Raw genomic sequence first — 14,146 nt, 5'->3', positions numbered from 1 at the left:
TCAGCAAACCCGGGCTACAAGGAGCCGTGCAGCCAGAGTGAGAGGAGCAGCCTGTTGAGGACACTGCTCACATCTACAAATAAGCCAAATAACACTGATGGATTGATACGGTGATGAGCAGTAAAATGATTGATCTACCCTGTGTAGCTAATCTGGGCCTGGAAGGGGAAGCCAGATGAGGGGCGATTCTACCTGAGGGTGGGTGTGGGGGGTGCACAGGTGTTCAAAGCAGACTTGAGTTTGTAACCTCCCTGCAGCAGTTCTGAAATCTAACAAGGGAAGGACACCTCCCACAGGTAATAAATTAGTAAAATAAACTATGGTGGCTGTTTTCCAAGTCATCATGTATCCCACACAGGAGCCCAGACACACTGTCTTGCACCTAGGGCTGGGGCTCCTGCCCCCGCCCCGCCCTCCCCCTCACTTCCTGAGCTGGGCTGGTGGGTTTTTGTGCTCTGGGCTGTTGCTCCTGCAGGGCTGTGCCAAGCTGCTGGCGCAGAGATACAGGGCCGAGTCCCCCGGCTCCACGAGGCTCATATTCAGCTCAGAGCGACGACGGACTTGTAACTGCCCAACTTTGAATCGGTCAGGGAGACTTCCTTTTTCTTGCTGTTTCCCATTGTAATACTGAACCAGGAAATCGGGGCCCTGGCCTGGGGCCTGCTTGTACCAGTACACAGACTGGTGTTTTGTCTCATAGGAACATCTCAGGGTCACGTTCTGTCCTCTTGCTGTGACCAGATACTTGGGGTTCTGCGTGACTTCAGAGGCCACTGGGCCTGTGGGAGGAGACACACAGGAGCTGAGGCAGAGCCAGGGGAAGCCTCTGCTCAGCCATCACCAGGGCAGGCTGGCCACCAGGCAGCTGAGGTTCTGCCGAGCTCCCCAGGGTGCCAGGACCCACCTGCTCCCAGGAGACAAAGGGCCACACAGCAGAGGAGCCTGGAGCCCATGGCGGCCTCAGGCCCTGGTAGCTCCTGGCTCAGGGGAGACTGAGTTAGTCACCTCCTGGGCCCTGATTGGGCACTTGTCGCTGATGTCACTGCTGTGATGTCACTGCCCTGCTGTTCCTCTCCCTGCAGGACTCCCCTGGCCTGTTGCGCCTTTATCAGGGCCAAGGCTGGTCACTCTTTGTCCATTCCTGTCTGCACAGCCTCACGTGGTTGTGTGTGGGCTCAGCCCCTCTCCATAGGCCCACAAACTTCTGATCTCCACTGCCCGTCTCTCCTCACACCAGCCCATGATCCCCCAACTCCTTCACCCTCTGTTTCCTTTGCAGGTGCTGGAGCTGCCCCACTGGTGGCTACTGAAGTTCAAGGCCCATGTTCATTTCCATGGGCAGAGGAGACTTATCATTCCAGGTCCTTGTCCTCCCAGTGTTCGATCCACCTGCCTGGCTAGGTATTTAGTTGAGACTTCCCTTCAGCTGGGCCCTCCTGGGCTCTGTCCCCCTCTGGTGCATCCCGACATCTGTGGGCCCACAGCGCCTCTTAGTGGCCACCGGCCCATGAGCTCATAGATTCACGTTTTCTGTCTTAATTAGAACAGACTTTTATTAGAACCACTCTGAATTTTACTCTGACATGTGATCCCAACGTTCCCATCTACAGAAATGAGCATTTTACATTCCCCTCCTGGCCGATGCAGGGTCCCCTTCTATGCAAAAATAGCCCGGGACCAAAGAGTGTATGAACCAGACTTGGATTAAGGCAAAAAAATATGTACCATGACAATTAGTACAGTCAGTGGATGAGAAAAGACAGAAGAATTCAGCTTGTAGATTTTGAGGTCTATGGTGCCTGTGGATTCTACATGGAAACACCATTTTCCGTTGCCACCAGGGCTGTGACTCACTCACCCGGGTTCACAGCTTGGGCGGGGACCCCAGGGCTTCAGAACTCCCTGTGCTGACAGTGTACAAGTGCTCTGATGAGCCCCGGGGTGAGAGCCCCGCCTTCTTGTGCAGAGAGGAGGTGAGCCTGCAGCGCTGTGCATAGCTGGTGGCACAGAAGTACACAGCTGTCTGGGAGGTGGTGGCAGCAGACTCCAGCGTGAGCAGGAACTTGGCTTTGTCTGGTCTAGAGACCTTGGACCCACCAGGGATGTCTCCTTCGGCGCTGAGATTAGTATTCGCTGAGTAATGGAGAAGCCTTAGCCCGAGTTCCGGGTCCTGGCGATACCAGTACATGTAGTTATAGTCCATATCCTGGGCACAGCTCAGCTGCCCACGCTGTTTTGTCCTCAGGATCTGGTATCTCGGGCTCTGAGAGACCCCAGCCTTCACCACACCTGTGCACAAGGAGATGAAGCTGATGGAGCTGCAGACACAAAGGAGAGGCTGAGTATTGAGGCTTTGACCGTGTTGCCCAGGACTCACCTGCCTGCAGGAGACCCCAGACCCCCCAGCACAGGAGGGCGACGCTCATGGCAGGGCCAGGAGACTGAGGGTGCTGGGGCTGTGGGTGCTGAGAAGGGAGTGTGGCTGTGAGGGAGTGTTGTGAGATGTCACAGGCCTCCTGGCCCAGGGCCAACCTGTGACAGGGCCACGCCCCTCCCCGGGCTTTAACGCAAAATATCCAGTGAGTGGGAAGATGCATCTTCCTGGGTTGACACAAGTCATACAGTTTCTGCACCTCTGTGTCAGTCAGTGTGTTGCTTTTCCTACGTGTCATTCCGGAGAGAGTGTTCACATCACCCTGGTTTATTCCTCTCAATATTTCTTTTTTTTTTTTTTAAGTTTTACATATTTATGCATACAAGAACTGGGTACAGGCCAGAGATGCGGGGGTGGAGGGGTGGAAAGATTCACCAGAGAGAGAGTAGGAGCAAAACAGGCAGACTGACTGAAACAAACTGCTGAGGGGAGCAGCGGGGAGATAGGAGAGGTCTGCTGTGCCATAAGGGCTGCTCCCTGGCTGGCCGGGGTACGAGCTTGCACTGCAGAGCCCGCGGACAGCTTCACAGTGCTGCACGCAACCTGCTGCACCACCAGGGAAGCCCTCTCAAACATTTCTATCCTTAGAGAGTCCCAGGGATTTTCATGACGTCTGTGTCCCAGATGGTCCCTAGAGAGACTCATCCTGTCACTGACCTTCCCCTGGGAGGGATTCCCCTGCTGTCTGACCCCACAGCTCAGGGCGGGGCCATTAGCATTTCATGACAACACCCTTTTCTCTGTTTCTTGTCAAGTCCCTGACATGGACACTGGCCAGGGCAGCTGGAGACTGTCCTGCCCCGGAGCCCAGACGCGTGTGTGAGGGGCAGTGGCAACAGACACACCTCATGCGTCGCTGCTCTTCCTTGGGGAGACAGTGGGTGCTCAGAGCTCACAGGACCCCAGGAGCACAGCTGGGGAGGGTGACTCCAGGGTGAAGGGAAATGTTCTCTTTTCCTTGGGTCATACCATGCCACGGGGATGTCTCTTCATGGAGAACAACTGGCACTGAGTGATGCAAAAGTGGTGCTTACAGTGTTCTGGGCCACAGATCCCCTCCGTCGAGGGCCTGCGCCAGCCCAGATCTGTGGCTGTGCCCTTCATGTTGTGAATCAGGTTTGAGCCGGGGGCCCACAGATCATGAAGCCAGTCCTGTGTCCTGACCTGACCTTGTGCTTCTCATCTGAGGGCCCTGAGGGGGTGCCGGGTTCCTGGGGCTCAGCTCCTGTCCTGGGTCTGGGGAGTCAACAAACCTGGCCTGGAAGGAGCCGTGAAGCCAGAGACACAGGTGCAGACTGTTCAGGACATTCCCGCAGGTGCATAAATAATCCAAGTCTTAATGAGTGATTGTGTCTTTCCCCAGGGTGAGCCTCCTGCTGCAGCCCCCGCCCTCGCCCTCACTCCTGAGCTGGGCAGGAGGTGTTTGTGCTCTGGGCTGCTGACCTGCGGGGCTTGCCAAGCTGCTGGCGCTGAGATAAAGGCCCTGGTCCCCCAGCTCCACGGGCCTCATGTTCAGCTCAGAGTGATGGTCTTTGAACTGTTCACCTTCGAACTGTTTAGGGAGACTTCGTCTTTTTTTGCTCTTTCCACCATAACACTGAAACTGGAATTCAGGGCTCTGGCCTGGGCCTGCTGGTACCAGTACACAGACAGGTGTCCAGTCTCACAGGAACATGTGAGGTTCGCGTTCTGTCCTCTCACTGTTTCCAGATACTTGGGGTTCTGCGTGACTTCAGAGTCCACTGGGCCTGTGGGAGGAGACACACAGGAGCTGAGGCAGAGCCAGGGGAAGCCTCTGCCTCAGCCATCACCAGGGCAGGCTGGCCACCAGGCAGCTGAGGTTCTGCCGAGCTCCCCAGGGTGCCAGGACCCACCTGCTCCCAGGAGACAAAGGGCCACACAGCAGAGGAGCCTGGAGCCCATGGAGGCCTCAGGCCCTGTCAGTTTCTGGCTCAGGGGGGTCTGAGTTAGTCACCTCCTGGGCCCTGACTGGGCACTTGCCGCTGATGTCACTGCTGTTATGTCACTGCCCTGCTGTTCTTCTCCCTGCAGGACTCCCCTGGCCTGCTGTGCCTTTAACAGGACCAAAGGCTGGACACTCTCTGTCCATTCCCAGTCTGCGCAACCTCACGTCGGTGGGTGTGGGCTCAGCCCCTCCCCATATGCCCACAAACACCCCTTCTGCTCTGTCTGTCCTGCATGTTGCTAGTTCCAACCCTTGGCCCCCAACTCCTTAACCTCCACTTCCTGTGCAGGTGCAGGGAGCTGCCTCCTTGGTGCAGGCTGAAGGCAAGGCCCACATTTGCATCCCTGGGCAGGGAATTGTCTCTGGCTCCAGGTGTTCTATGAACTTCTAGCAACTCAGACCCCTCCCTGACAAGGATTCCCCTTCAGCTGAGCCCTCCTCAGCACTGTCTCCCCCTCTGGTGTAACCCACATCTATGGTCCCACAGTGCCTCCCAGTGGCCACAGGTGCTCAAGCTCATGGATTCCCCTCCTGTGAGGGAATCAGAGTAGACATTCCTCCACCAACCAGATGCCCAGCTCTGCATTTACTGCTCTCTCAGCCTGGCTGCCTAAAGGCTGATCTTTAACTCCACCCTTAGATTGTGTGAACTTATTGTATGAACCAGCATTTTGGTTAAGAAGGGAGTGATTATTACACCACTGCAATTAGGATGTGATGGTGGAAAACACCGTGCAGAGATGCAGGCCATGAAAACCATGTTTCCAAACGCAGCTGCTCCTGATCACAGATGAGATGATCGACTGTCCCTGAGGGCGATTTTGCTGCTAGTGTCCAAAACCAAGAATTGAGTCAAGGATGTGTCTGAGACGAGGTCTCATCCTGCTGTCTCCACTGGCCCCTCGTTCTAACCAGAGCTCCTGGTGTCCAGGCTACTCCAGCATCACAGAAGCTCATGAAGAGACAGAGCCCCCCAGTGCCTATGGGGGACTCTGTGTGTCCCCTCGATGAGATATTTCCTAGTTAGGGTCTGGAAATATGATCCAAGTATCACCGTTGGGGGACAATCCCCCTGGCCTGGTGTACAGGGGATACACCAACTTTACCTACTAAACATTATTTGAGGGGAAGAAAGTGTTGAGGGTCAAGTCAAGGGTGACACCGTGTGAGCAGATGTCAGGCCTTAGGATCCACGCTGGGCTAGTAGGTGTTGCGCTACCAGGTGGAGGGAATCGGCATTTCCCAGATACCATTTCCTTTACATCCTGGTCTAGAGTGTGTCAAGGAGGGACTTGTGCAAACTTCATTATGTGGAGTCACAGCATTTGCCTTATAAGATTAACATTGAGTGAAGATGAAAAATAAGCAGACAAGAAGATGGGAAATTTCACCATTCTACCATTAAGTCCACAGGCTCCACGAGAGCCGAACACAAGATATTGAGCTCCTCAGTGAGGAGGGAGAGCACCTGGGGAGCAGGTGTGGGGCTGCGCTGCCCAGAGCAGGAGTGAGCCTCTTCTGGAAGGAAGAGTCCATGTCCAGGCCGGGGAAACAGACCCAGACTCTGAGATAAGAAGCGGTGATGGGTGAGGACAGGGGGCTGGAGCAGAGAGGCCAGGTGAGTTGTGCAAGCTTAATCAGTAGCCACGGGGGCATCTGCCCCCAGGGCAGCTGAGGGGTGACTCACTCACCCAGGTTCACACCGACTGCAGGGACCCCTATTTTAGGATTCCCTGAGCTCAGAGTCTGCAAAGGGCTCTGCTGTGTCCCGGAGTGCAGGGCCCCGCCTTCTTGTGCAGAGAGGAGGTGAGCCTGCAGCACTGTGCATAGCTGGTGGCACAGAAGTACACAGCTGTCCGGGAGGTGTTGGCAGGCTCCAGCATGAGCAGGAATTTGTTACTATTTTCTCTGTAGACTTTGTACCCCTCAGTGATGTCTCCCTCATATAAGGTACCAGAAGAAGAGGTATAACAGATCAGTCTCAGTCCTAGTCCCGGGTCCTGGCGATACCAGTACATGTAGTCATGGTTCATATCCTGTACACAACTCAGGTTGCACCTCTGTTCTGTCCTCAGGATCTGGAATCTGGGGTCCTGAGAGATCCTAGCATTCACCACACCTGTGCACAAGGAGATGAAGCTGATGGAGCTGCAGACATAACGGAGCGACTGAGCACTGAGGCCTTGACAGTGTCCCCCAGGACAGGGGCCCTGCCCAGGACTCACCTGCCTGCAAGAGACCCCAGACCCCCCAGCACAGGAGGGGGACGCTCATGGCAGAGATCAGAGACTGCTGGTCCTGGGGCTGTGGGTGCTGATGAGAGGGGAGCAGGGCTGTGAGGGAGTGTTGTGAGATGTCACAGCCCTCCTGGCCCAGGGCCAACCTGTAACAGGGCCACGCCCCTCCCTGGGCTCCAATGCAAAATGTCCAGAGAGCAGCTCAGAGTGGGAGGAGCAGCATCTGAATCCAGGGCTCCCAAGGGGTCTGAACTCTCCATCAGTCAGTTGATAGCTGCATGTAGATTTCCTTCCTATGCTGTAACTCTTCACAGTACACTGACATTCTCATCTAGATTCTCTGTAGTTTCTCTTGTAGGAAAATCCTGATGTGATCCTGATGGTTTTTATGACTCCTGTGCCCCAGCTGCTGCCAATATTGTGTTTGAAATTTAAGTCTGGCCCATCCTTCCTGTCCTTCCACCCCCAGAGTCCCCTACTATCTGGTCCAAGCCCCAGGGCAGGAGCTCCAGCAGTTCACACTCATTTTGCTGTTTCCTGTAAGTCACTGACCCGGGACACTGGCCTGGGCTCACATGATTCCTGTTTCTAATCTAAGTCTCTCCTGACGTTCAGTCCAGGGTAAAACCACAGGGCCGGGTCTGGGCGAGGCAGCACCCTCAGGGCTGGCATGAAGGGCAGACACTGAAGCAGAAACTGAGGGGGCCCCTGATGCTGTAACCATGTCTCAGACCTTGACCTGGGTGGGAGCCGGTTCCATGTCTGTGTCCAGGATTTTCTGCCCCAAGAGATTGAAGGCCATTGATGTCAATGATATGATGTTCCATGATATGATGGCACATACCACTCATGTTTTCCTCGCTATGTTTAATTGTGGCAGGTTATATATCTAACTTTTAATGCATTTGGAGTTCATTTTTGTGTATGGAATTAGAGTGATCCAAATTCATTCTTTTTGGCGTGACCTTCTGGCTTCCCCAGCACCATTTATTAAAGACTCTGTATATGCCCCCCATTATATGGTTCATTTATATCATATGATCAGGCAGGTAATGAGGGGCCTGCTCACTTCTGTGACCACTTCCCCGGCCAGTCAGTGCTTTTCATTCATTCATTCCTTCATTCACGCCCCCATCTCCCTCTCCATTCTCTCTGGATGGGATCCCTGTGAAGCACATTGTAATGAGCGCAGAGTCAGAGCATTTACCTTCATGGGGTTAACATCTACTTGAGAATCAAACCCGTACAGGTACTAGAAACTCCATCGAGCCTAAATTCACCCACTAAGGGCACAGGCAAGCAGGAGGGTTTATCAGAAGGAGGCTGAGCTCCACAGCAGAGGAGGGAGAGCTCCTGGGGAGCAGGTGTGGGGTCACAGCCCACAGCAGGAGTGAGCCTCCTCTGGAAGGAAGGGTCCATGTCCAGGCAGGGAAACAGACCCAGTCTCTGAGATGAGAAGGGACACAAGTGAGGGAGGAGGGGGGCTGGGGCAGAGAGGCCAGGGGAGCTGTGCAAGATAAAATCAGCAGCCACAGGGGCATTGGCCCCAAGGCTCTGAGTCAGGTCAGGACAACTGAGACTGCTGTGCATGCGACTCCCTCCCCAGGAAAACACCACCTGCAGCAATCCAAGTGCTCCAGGGTTCCTGAGCTAAAAGTTTGCAAAGGGCTCTGCTGAGACCTAGGGTCCAGACCCCTCTGCCTTCTTGTGCAGAGAGGAGCTGAGCCTGCAGCACTGTGCATCTTTGCTGGCACAGAAGTACACAGATGTCTGGTTGGGGGTGGCAGACTCCAGCGTGAGCAGGAAGTTGTTCTGTTTTAGTCTGGAGACGATGTACCCATGGTGGATGTCTCCTTTGTCTGTATTATTGACATCAAAGGAGTAATAGATCAGCCTCAGCCCAAGTTCTGGGTCCTGGCGATACCAGTACATGTAGTCGTGTTTCATATCCTGGACACAACTCAGGTTCCCACGCTGTCTTTTCATCAGGATCTGGAATCTGGGGCTCTGAGAGACCCAGCCTTTACCACACCTGTGCACAAGGAGATGAAGCTGATGGAGCCGCAGACACAAAAGAGAGGCTGAGCACTGAGGCCTTGACCATGTCCCCCAGGACAGGGGCCCCGCCCAGGACTCACCTGCCTGCAGGAGACCCTAGACCCCCCAGCATAGCAGGGGGAGCTCATGGCAGGGACAGGAGACTGAGGGTGCTGGAGTGATGCAGGTGCTGAGAAGGGAGTGGGGTTGTGCAGGGAGTGTTGTGAGATGTCACAGCCCTCCTGGCCCAGGGCCAACCTGTGACAGGGCCACGCCCCTTCCCTGGCTCCTGTGACAAATGTCCAGTGGGCAGCTCAGAGTGGGACAAACATCATTTGAATCCATGCAGTCTCACAAGTATATGAACTCTCCATCAGTCAGTTACAGCTTCAAGTAGATTTCACTTCCATGGTGTGATGCATCACAACAAACTGACTCTATTCATGTAAATTCACCTTTAGAAAACATCCTGATCTAATCCTGGTAATTTTTATGAACTTTGTCCCAGACGGTCCCAATACTCTGAAGATCAAGAGAGACTCATCCTGTCACTGACCTTCCCCTGGGAAGGATTCCCCTGCTCTCTGTTCCACAGCTCAGGGCTGGCCATTAGGACTTCATTACAACACCCTTTTCTCTGTTTCTTGTCAAGTCCCTGACATGGACACTGGCCAGGGCAGCTGGAGACTGTCCTGCCCCGGAGCCCAGCCCCGTGTGTGGAGGGGCAGCAGCAGCAGACAAACCTCACATGTCACTGCCCCTCCCTGGGGAGAAAGTGGGAGCTCAGAGCTCACAGGACCCCAGGAGCACAGCCGGGGAGGGTGACTCCAGGATGAAGGGAAATGTTCTCTTTTCCTTGGGTCATCCCATGCCACAAAGGATGTCTCCTCAAGGAGAACAACTGGCACTGAGTGATACAGAAGTGGACAGGAGGGTGTTTGTGCTCTGGGCTGCTGCTCCTGCGGGGCTGTGCCCAGCTGTAGGCACAGAGATACAGCAGCCCCCAGCTCCACGGGCATCAGGGTGAGCTCAGAGCGATGGCCTTGAACTGCTCAACTGTGAATCATTGAGGGAGACTTCCTTTTTCTTGCTGTTTTCCATCGTAATACTGAACTGGGAACTTGGGGCCCTGGCCTGGGGTCTGCTGGTACTAGTATATAGACTCATGTCCAGTCTCATAGGAACATCTCAGGGTCACATTCTGTCCTCTTGCTGTGACCAGATGCTTAGGGTTCTGCGTGACTTCGGAGTCCACTGGGCCTGTGGGAGGAGACACACAGGAGCTGAGGCAGAGCCAGGGGAAGCCTCTGCTCAGCCATTACAGGGCAGGCTGGTCAGCAGGCAGCTGAGCCCTCCTGGTCTCCCCAGGCTGCCAGGACCCACCTGCTAGCAGGAGACTAAGAGCCACACAGCAGAGGAGCCTGGAACCCATGGCAGCCTCAGGTCCTGGCAGCTCCTGGCTCAGGGGGGTCTGAGTTAGTCACCTCCTGGGCCCTGATAGGGCACTTGCTGCTGATGTCACTGCTGAGACTTCACTGCCCTGCAGTTCCTCTCCCTGCAGGACTCCCCTGGCTGGCTGCACCTTTAACAGGACCCAAGGCTGGTCACTCTCTGTCCATTCCTGTCTGCACAACCCACACGTGGGTGGTTGTGGGCTTAGCCCCTCCCCATATACCCACAAACACACCTTCTCCTCTGCCTGTCCTGCCTGCTGCTAGTTTCCCTTCCCTTGTCCCCCAACTCCTTAACCTCCACTTCCTGTGCAGGTGCAGGGAGTTGCCTCCTTGGTGCAGGCTGAGGTCCAGGCCCACATCTGCTACCCTGGACACGGGAGTCCCTGTGGCTCCAGGTGTTCTGGGACCTTCCAGAGACTCAGTCCTCCTCCCTGACAAGGCATGTGGCCAAGACTCCCCTTCAGCTGGGCCTTCCTGGACACTGTCTCCCCCTCTGGTGTAACCCACATCCCTGAGCCCACAGCGCCTCCCAGTGGCCACAGGTCCTCAGGCCCATGGATTCCTCCCTGGTGTGTGAGCCAGAGCAGACAGTCCCCCAGCAGCCAGGTGCCCAGCTCTCCATTTACTGCTCTCTGGCTGAAGATTTAAGCTTCACCTTTAATTCCACCATATTTGTGTGAGTCGGTGTAATGAACCAGCATTTCGATTAAGAAGGGAGTATTTTTTATATCTTTGCAATTAGTATGTGATGATGGACAAATACTCTGTGATGGACCAGCCACAAAAACAACTTGGTTCTAACCACAGCTCCTCCTGATTCATGAAATCTAAATATTTCCTCATTTTTTTTTTACCAGTTATTCCTGAATGTTAGATACTGCAGTTTTAGAGAGGATTTATATATTTTACACAAAATTTCTGACTTTATGAATCCTTAAAATGCACCAGCCCAAACTAACACATGCAGCTAGGACTAGAGTCCTTATATTAATTCCCTTAACCTATAGACATCCTTGTTCTTTTCTTTTATATCCTATCCCTAACCTGAATATATATCTCACTATCAGCATTACATTAGAAGATTTTAAATTTTATGTATTTTACATTATAAATTCCCACAGCAGAGATGTAAGGCTTATACGCACTAATGCACAGATGCTCGTCCCACAAGAGAACATTCTATGCAAGCTCTTAACACACTCTCTCTGCCTCGTGCTCACTCACGTTCACACACGGGAGCTCAGGCTGGGAGGCCAGGACCTGAGTGTGAAACCCCACGCAGAGTCTTTGCATCAGAGAATTGCTCATGATCAGTGAATGAAGACGAGCAGGGGCAAAAGTCATAGTTTACTATTTATTTCCGAGTCTTTCAGAGTAAAATCTCTCTCCCCTGAGTCCCGGGCTCTCATGTCAGTAGACCAGCACGTTGTGTGAGTCCCAACTTAACCCGCAGGCGGGACGTTGTCAGGGGGATCAGGCCTGGGTTGGGAGATGCAGGCTGAGCGCATGTGCACCCCGGGCACAGGAGGCCAGGCCTCGGGCCTCCCTGGACGTGGCAGATATGGCCTGAGAGTCTGAGGGGCTCAGAGGGTGACTGTGGTCAGAGGAGGGAGGACAGTCGGGGATTGTCCTCCATCCTATAGATGTTTGTGTGTTTCCCTACCCTGGCTTGGGCAGGGCCTCCATAAGGGGCAAGGTCACCGGCTCCCCCAGAGGGCAGGCTGGTCCTCAGCACTAATCTACCTTTCATGAGTCAACAGATCACAGAGGACATCAACTCCCATCAAGGACTAGCAGAGAAGCAAAAGAAAGTTACCATCTCAGCCAAGGAGAAGCAAAGCCTTTGAGCCAAGCATGATCACCAGTAACCAAGGACACAGCTGACCCAGAGGCATGCTGGTGTGACTCATCACCTGGGTTCACACTGCCCAGGGCCTCAGGGCTCCAGGGTTCCCTGTTCTGGGTCAGCAAAGGGCATGATGAGTCCTGGGGTGCTGGCCCCGCTTTCTTGTGCAGAGAGGAGGTGAGCCTGCAGCGCTGTGCATCACTGCTGGCACAGAAGTACACAGCCGTCTGGGAGGTGGTGGCAGACTCCAGCGTGAGCAGGAAGTTCTTTTTATTTGGTCTGGACACATTGTACCCTTTGGGGATGTCACCTTCATTTATACTCTTGGAGGTAATGGAGTAATAGATCAGCCTCAGCCCGAGTCCCGGGTCCTGGCGATACCAGTACATGTAGTTGTAGTTCATTTCCTGGACACAACTCAAGTTCACCCTCTGTTCTGTCCTCAGGACCTGGAATCTGGGGCTCTGAGATACCCCAGCCTTCACCACACCTGTGCACAAGGAGATGAAGCTGATGGAGCCGCAGACACAACGGAGAGGCTGAGCACTGAGGCCTTGACCATGTCCCCCAGGCAGGGGCCCCACCCAGGACTCACCTGCCTGCAGGAGACCCCAGAACCCCCAGAATAGGAGGGAGACACTCATGGCGGGGACAGGAGACTAAGGGTGCTGGGGCTGTGGGTGCTGATGAGAGTGGAGTGGGGCTGTAAGGGAGTATTGTGAGATGTCACACCCAGGGCCAACCTGTGACAGGGCCACGCCCCTCTCTGGGCTCCAATGACAGATGTCCAGTGAGCAACTCAGAGTGGGAGGAACAGCATCTGAATCCAGGGCTCCCAGGGGTCTGAACTTTCAGTCAGTCAGTAGATAGTTGCATGTAGATTTCATTCAGATGCTGTAACTCTTCATAATACATCACCAGGGCAGGCTGGTCAGCAGGCAGCTGAGCCCCACCCAGGCTCCCCACGGTGCCAGGACCCACCTGCTCCCAGGAGACAAAGGGCCACACAGCAGAGGAGTCTGGAGCCCATGGCAGCCTCAGGCCCTGGCAGCTCCTGGCTGAGTTAGTCACCTCCTGGGTCCTGATTGGGCACTTGCTGCTGATGTCAGTGCTCTGATGTCACTGCCCTGCTGTTCCTCTCCCTGCTGGACTCCCCTGGCCTGCTGTGCCTTTAACCAAGCCCAAGGCTGGTCACTCTGTCCATGCCTTGTTGCACAGCCCATGTGGTGGGTGTGGGCTCAGTCCCTCCCCATATGCCCAAAACCACCTGTTCTCCTCTGCCTGCCCCTCCTGTCAACAGTTGCACAGCATGTGACCCCCTACCTTCTTCACTCTCCAATCCAGTGCAGACTGTGGTCAAGGCCGTGTCCACCTCCCTGGGTGAGGAGTCTCAGTCTCTCCAGGGGTCCTGGGACCTCCCAGTGACTCAGTTCCCCTGTCTGACAAGGATGTGGCCAAGACTCCCCTTTGATGGGCTCTCCTGAGCACTGTCTCCCCCTTTGGTGTAACCCACATCTGTGGGCCCACAGCACCTCCCAGTGGCCACAGATCCTCAGGCCCATGGATTCCCCTCTCGGGAGGGAATCAGAGCACACTTTTCTCCTCCAACCAGGTGCCCAGCTCTCCATTTACTGCTCTCTCAGCCTGGCTGCCTTAAGGCTGATCTTTATCCACCCTGAGATTTTGAAAACTCATTTATGAACCAGCATTTTGGTTAAGAAGGGAGTGACTATTACACCACTGCAATTAATATGTGATAGTGGAAAACACCTTGCAGAGATGCAGGCCATGAAAACTATTTTTCCAAACGCAGCTCCTCCTAATCACACAGGAGATGAAAGACTGTCCCTGAGGGCAATTCCCCTGCTGGAGTCCAAAAGGCCAAGAATTGAGCCAAGGGTGTGTCTGAGATGAGATCTCATCCTGCTGTCTCCACTGGCCCCCTCGCTCTGACCAGAGCTCCTGGTGTCAGGCTACTCTAGCACCACAGAAGCTCATGAAGAATCAGAGCCCCCCACTGCCTATGGGGGAGTCTGTGTGCCCCCTCAATGAGAAATTTCCTAGTTAGGGTCTGGAAATATGATCCAAGTACCACTGTTGGGGGACAATTCACCTGGGACATGTGTGACTCACTCAACTGGGTTCACACCAGTTGAGTTGAACCCTCTCAGG

General features: G+C 54.4%; 1 pseudogene and 1 gene segment (V, D, J or C); both read right to left on the bottom strand.

Annotated features, from left to right (window-relative positions):
* Positions 1–1,864: 1,864 nt before the first annotated feature.
* On the bottom strand, positions 1,865–2,426 carry LOC119250811 (T cell receptor beta variable 6-2-like). The segment is given in 2 exon segments: positions 1,865–2,289; positions 2,378–2,426. Coding segments are annotated over 2 exon segments (474 nt in total).
* A 1,344-nt stretch (positions 2,427–3,770) lies between these two features.
* On the bottom strand, positions 3,771–4,357 carry LOC119250800 (T cell receptor beta variable 9-like; annotated as a pseudogene).
* Between the last annotated feature and the right edge of the window lie 9,789 nt (positions 4,358–14,146).

The sequence above is a fragment of the Talpa occidentalis genome, unplaced genomic scaffold (genome assembly GCF_014898055.3).
Source record: "Talpa occidentalis isolate TD23 unplaced genomic scaffold, MPIMG_talOcc4v2.1, whole genome shotgun sequence".
Taxonomy (NCBI): domain Eukaryota; kingdom Metazoa; phylum Chordata; class Mammalia; order Eulipotyphla; family Talpidae; genus Talpa; species Talpa occidentalis.
This window is presented reverse-complemented; position numbering and strand designations above follow the sequence as displayed.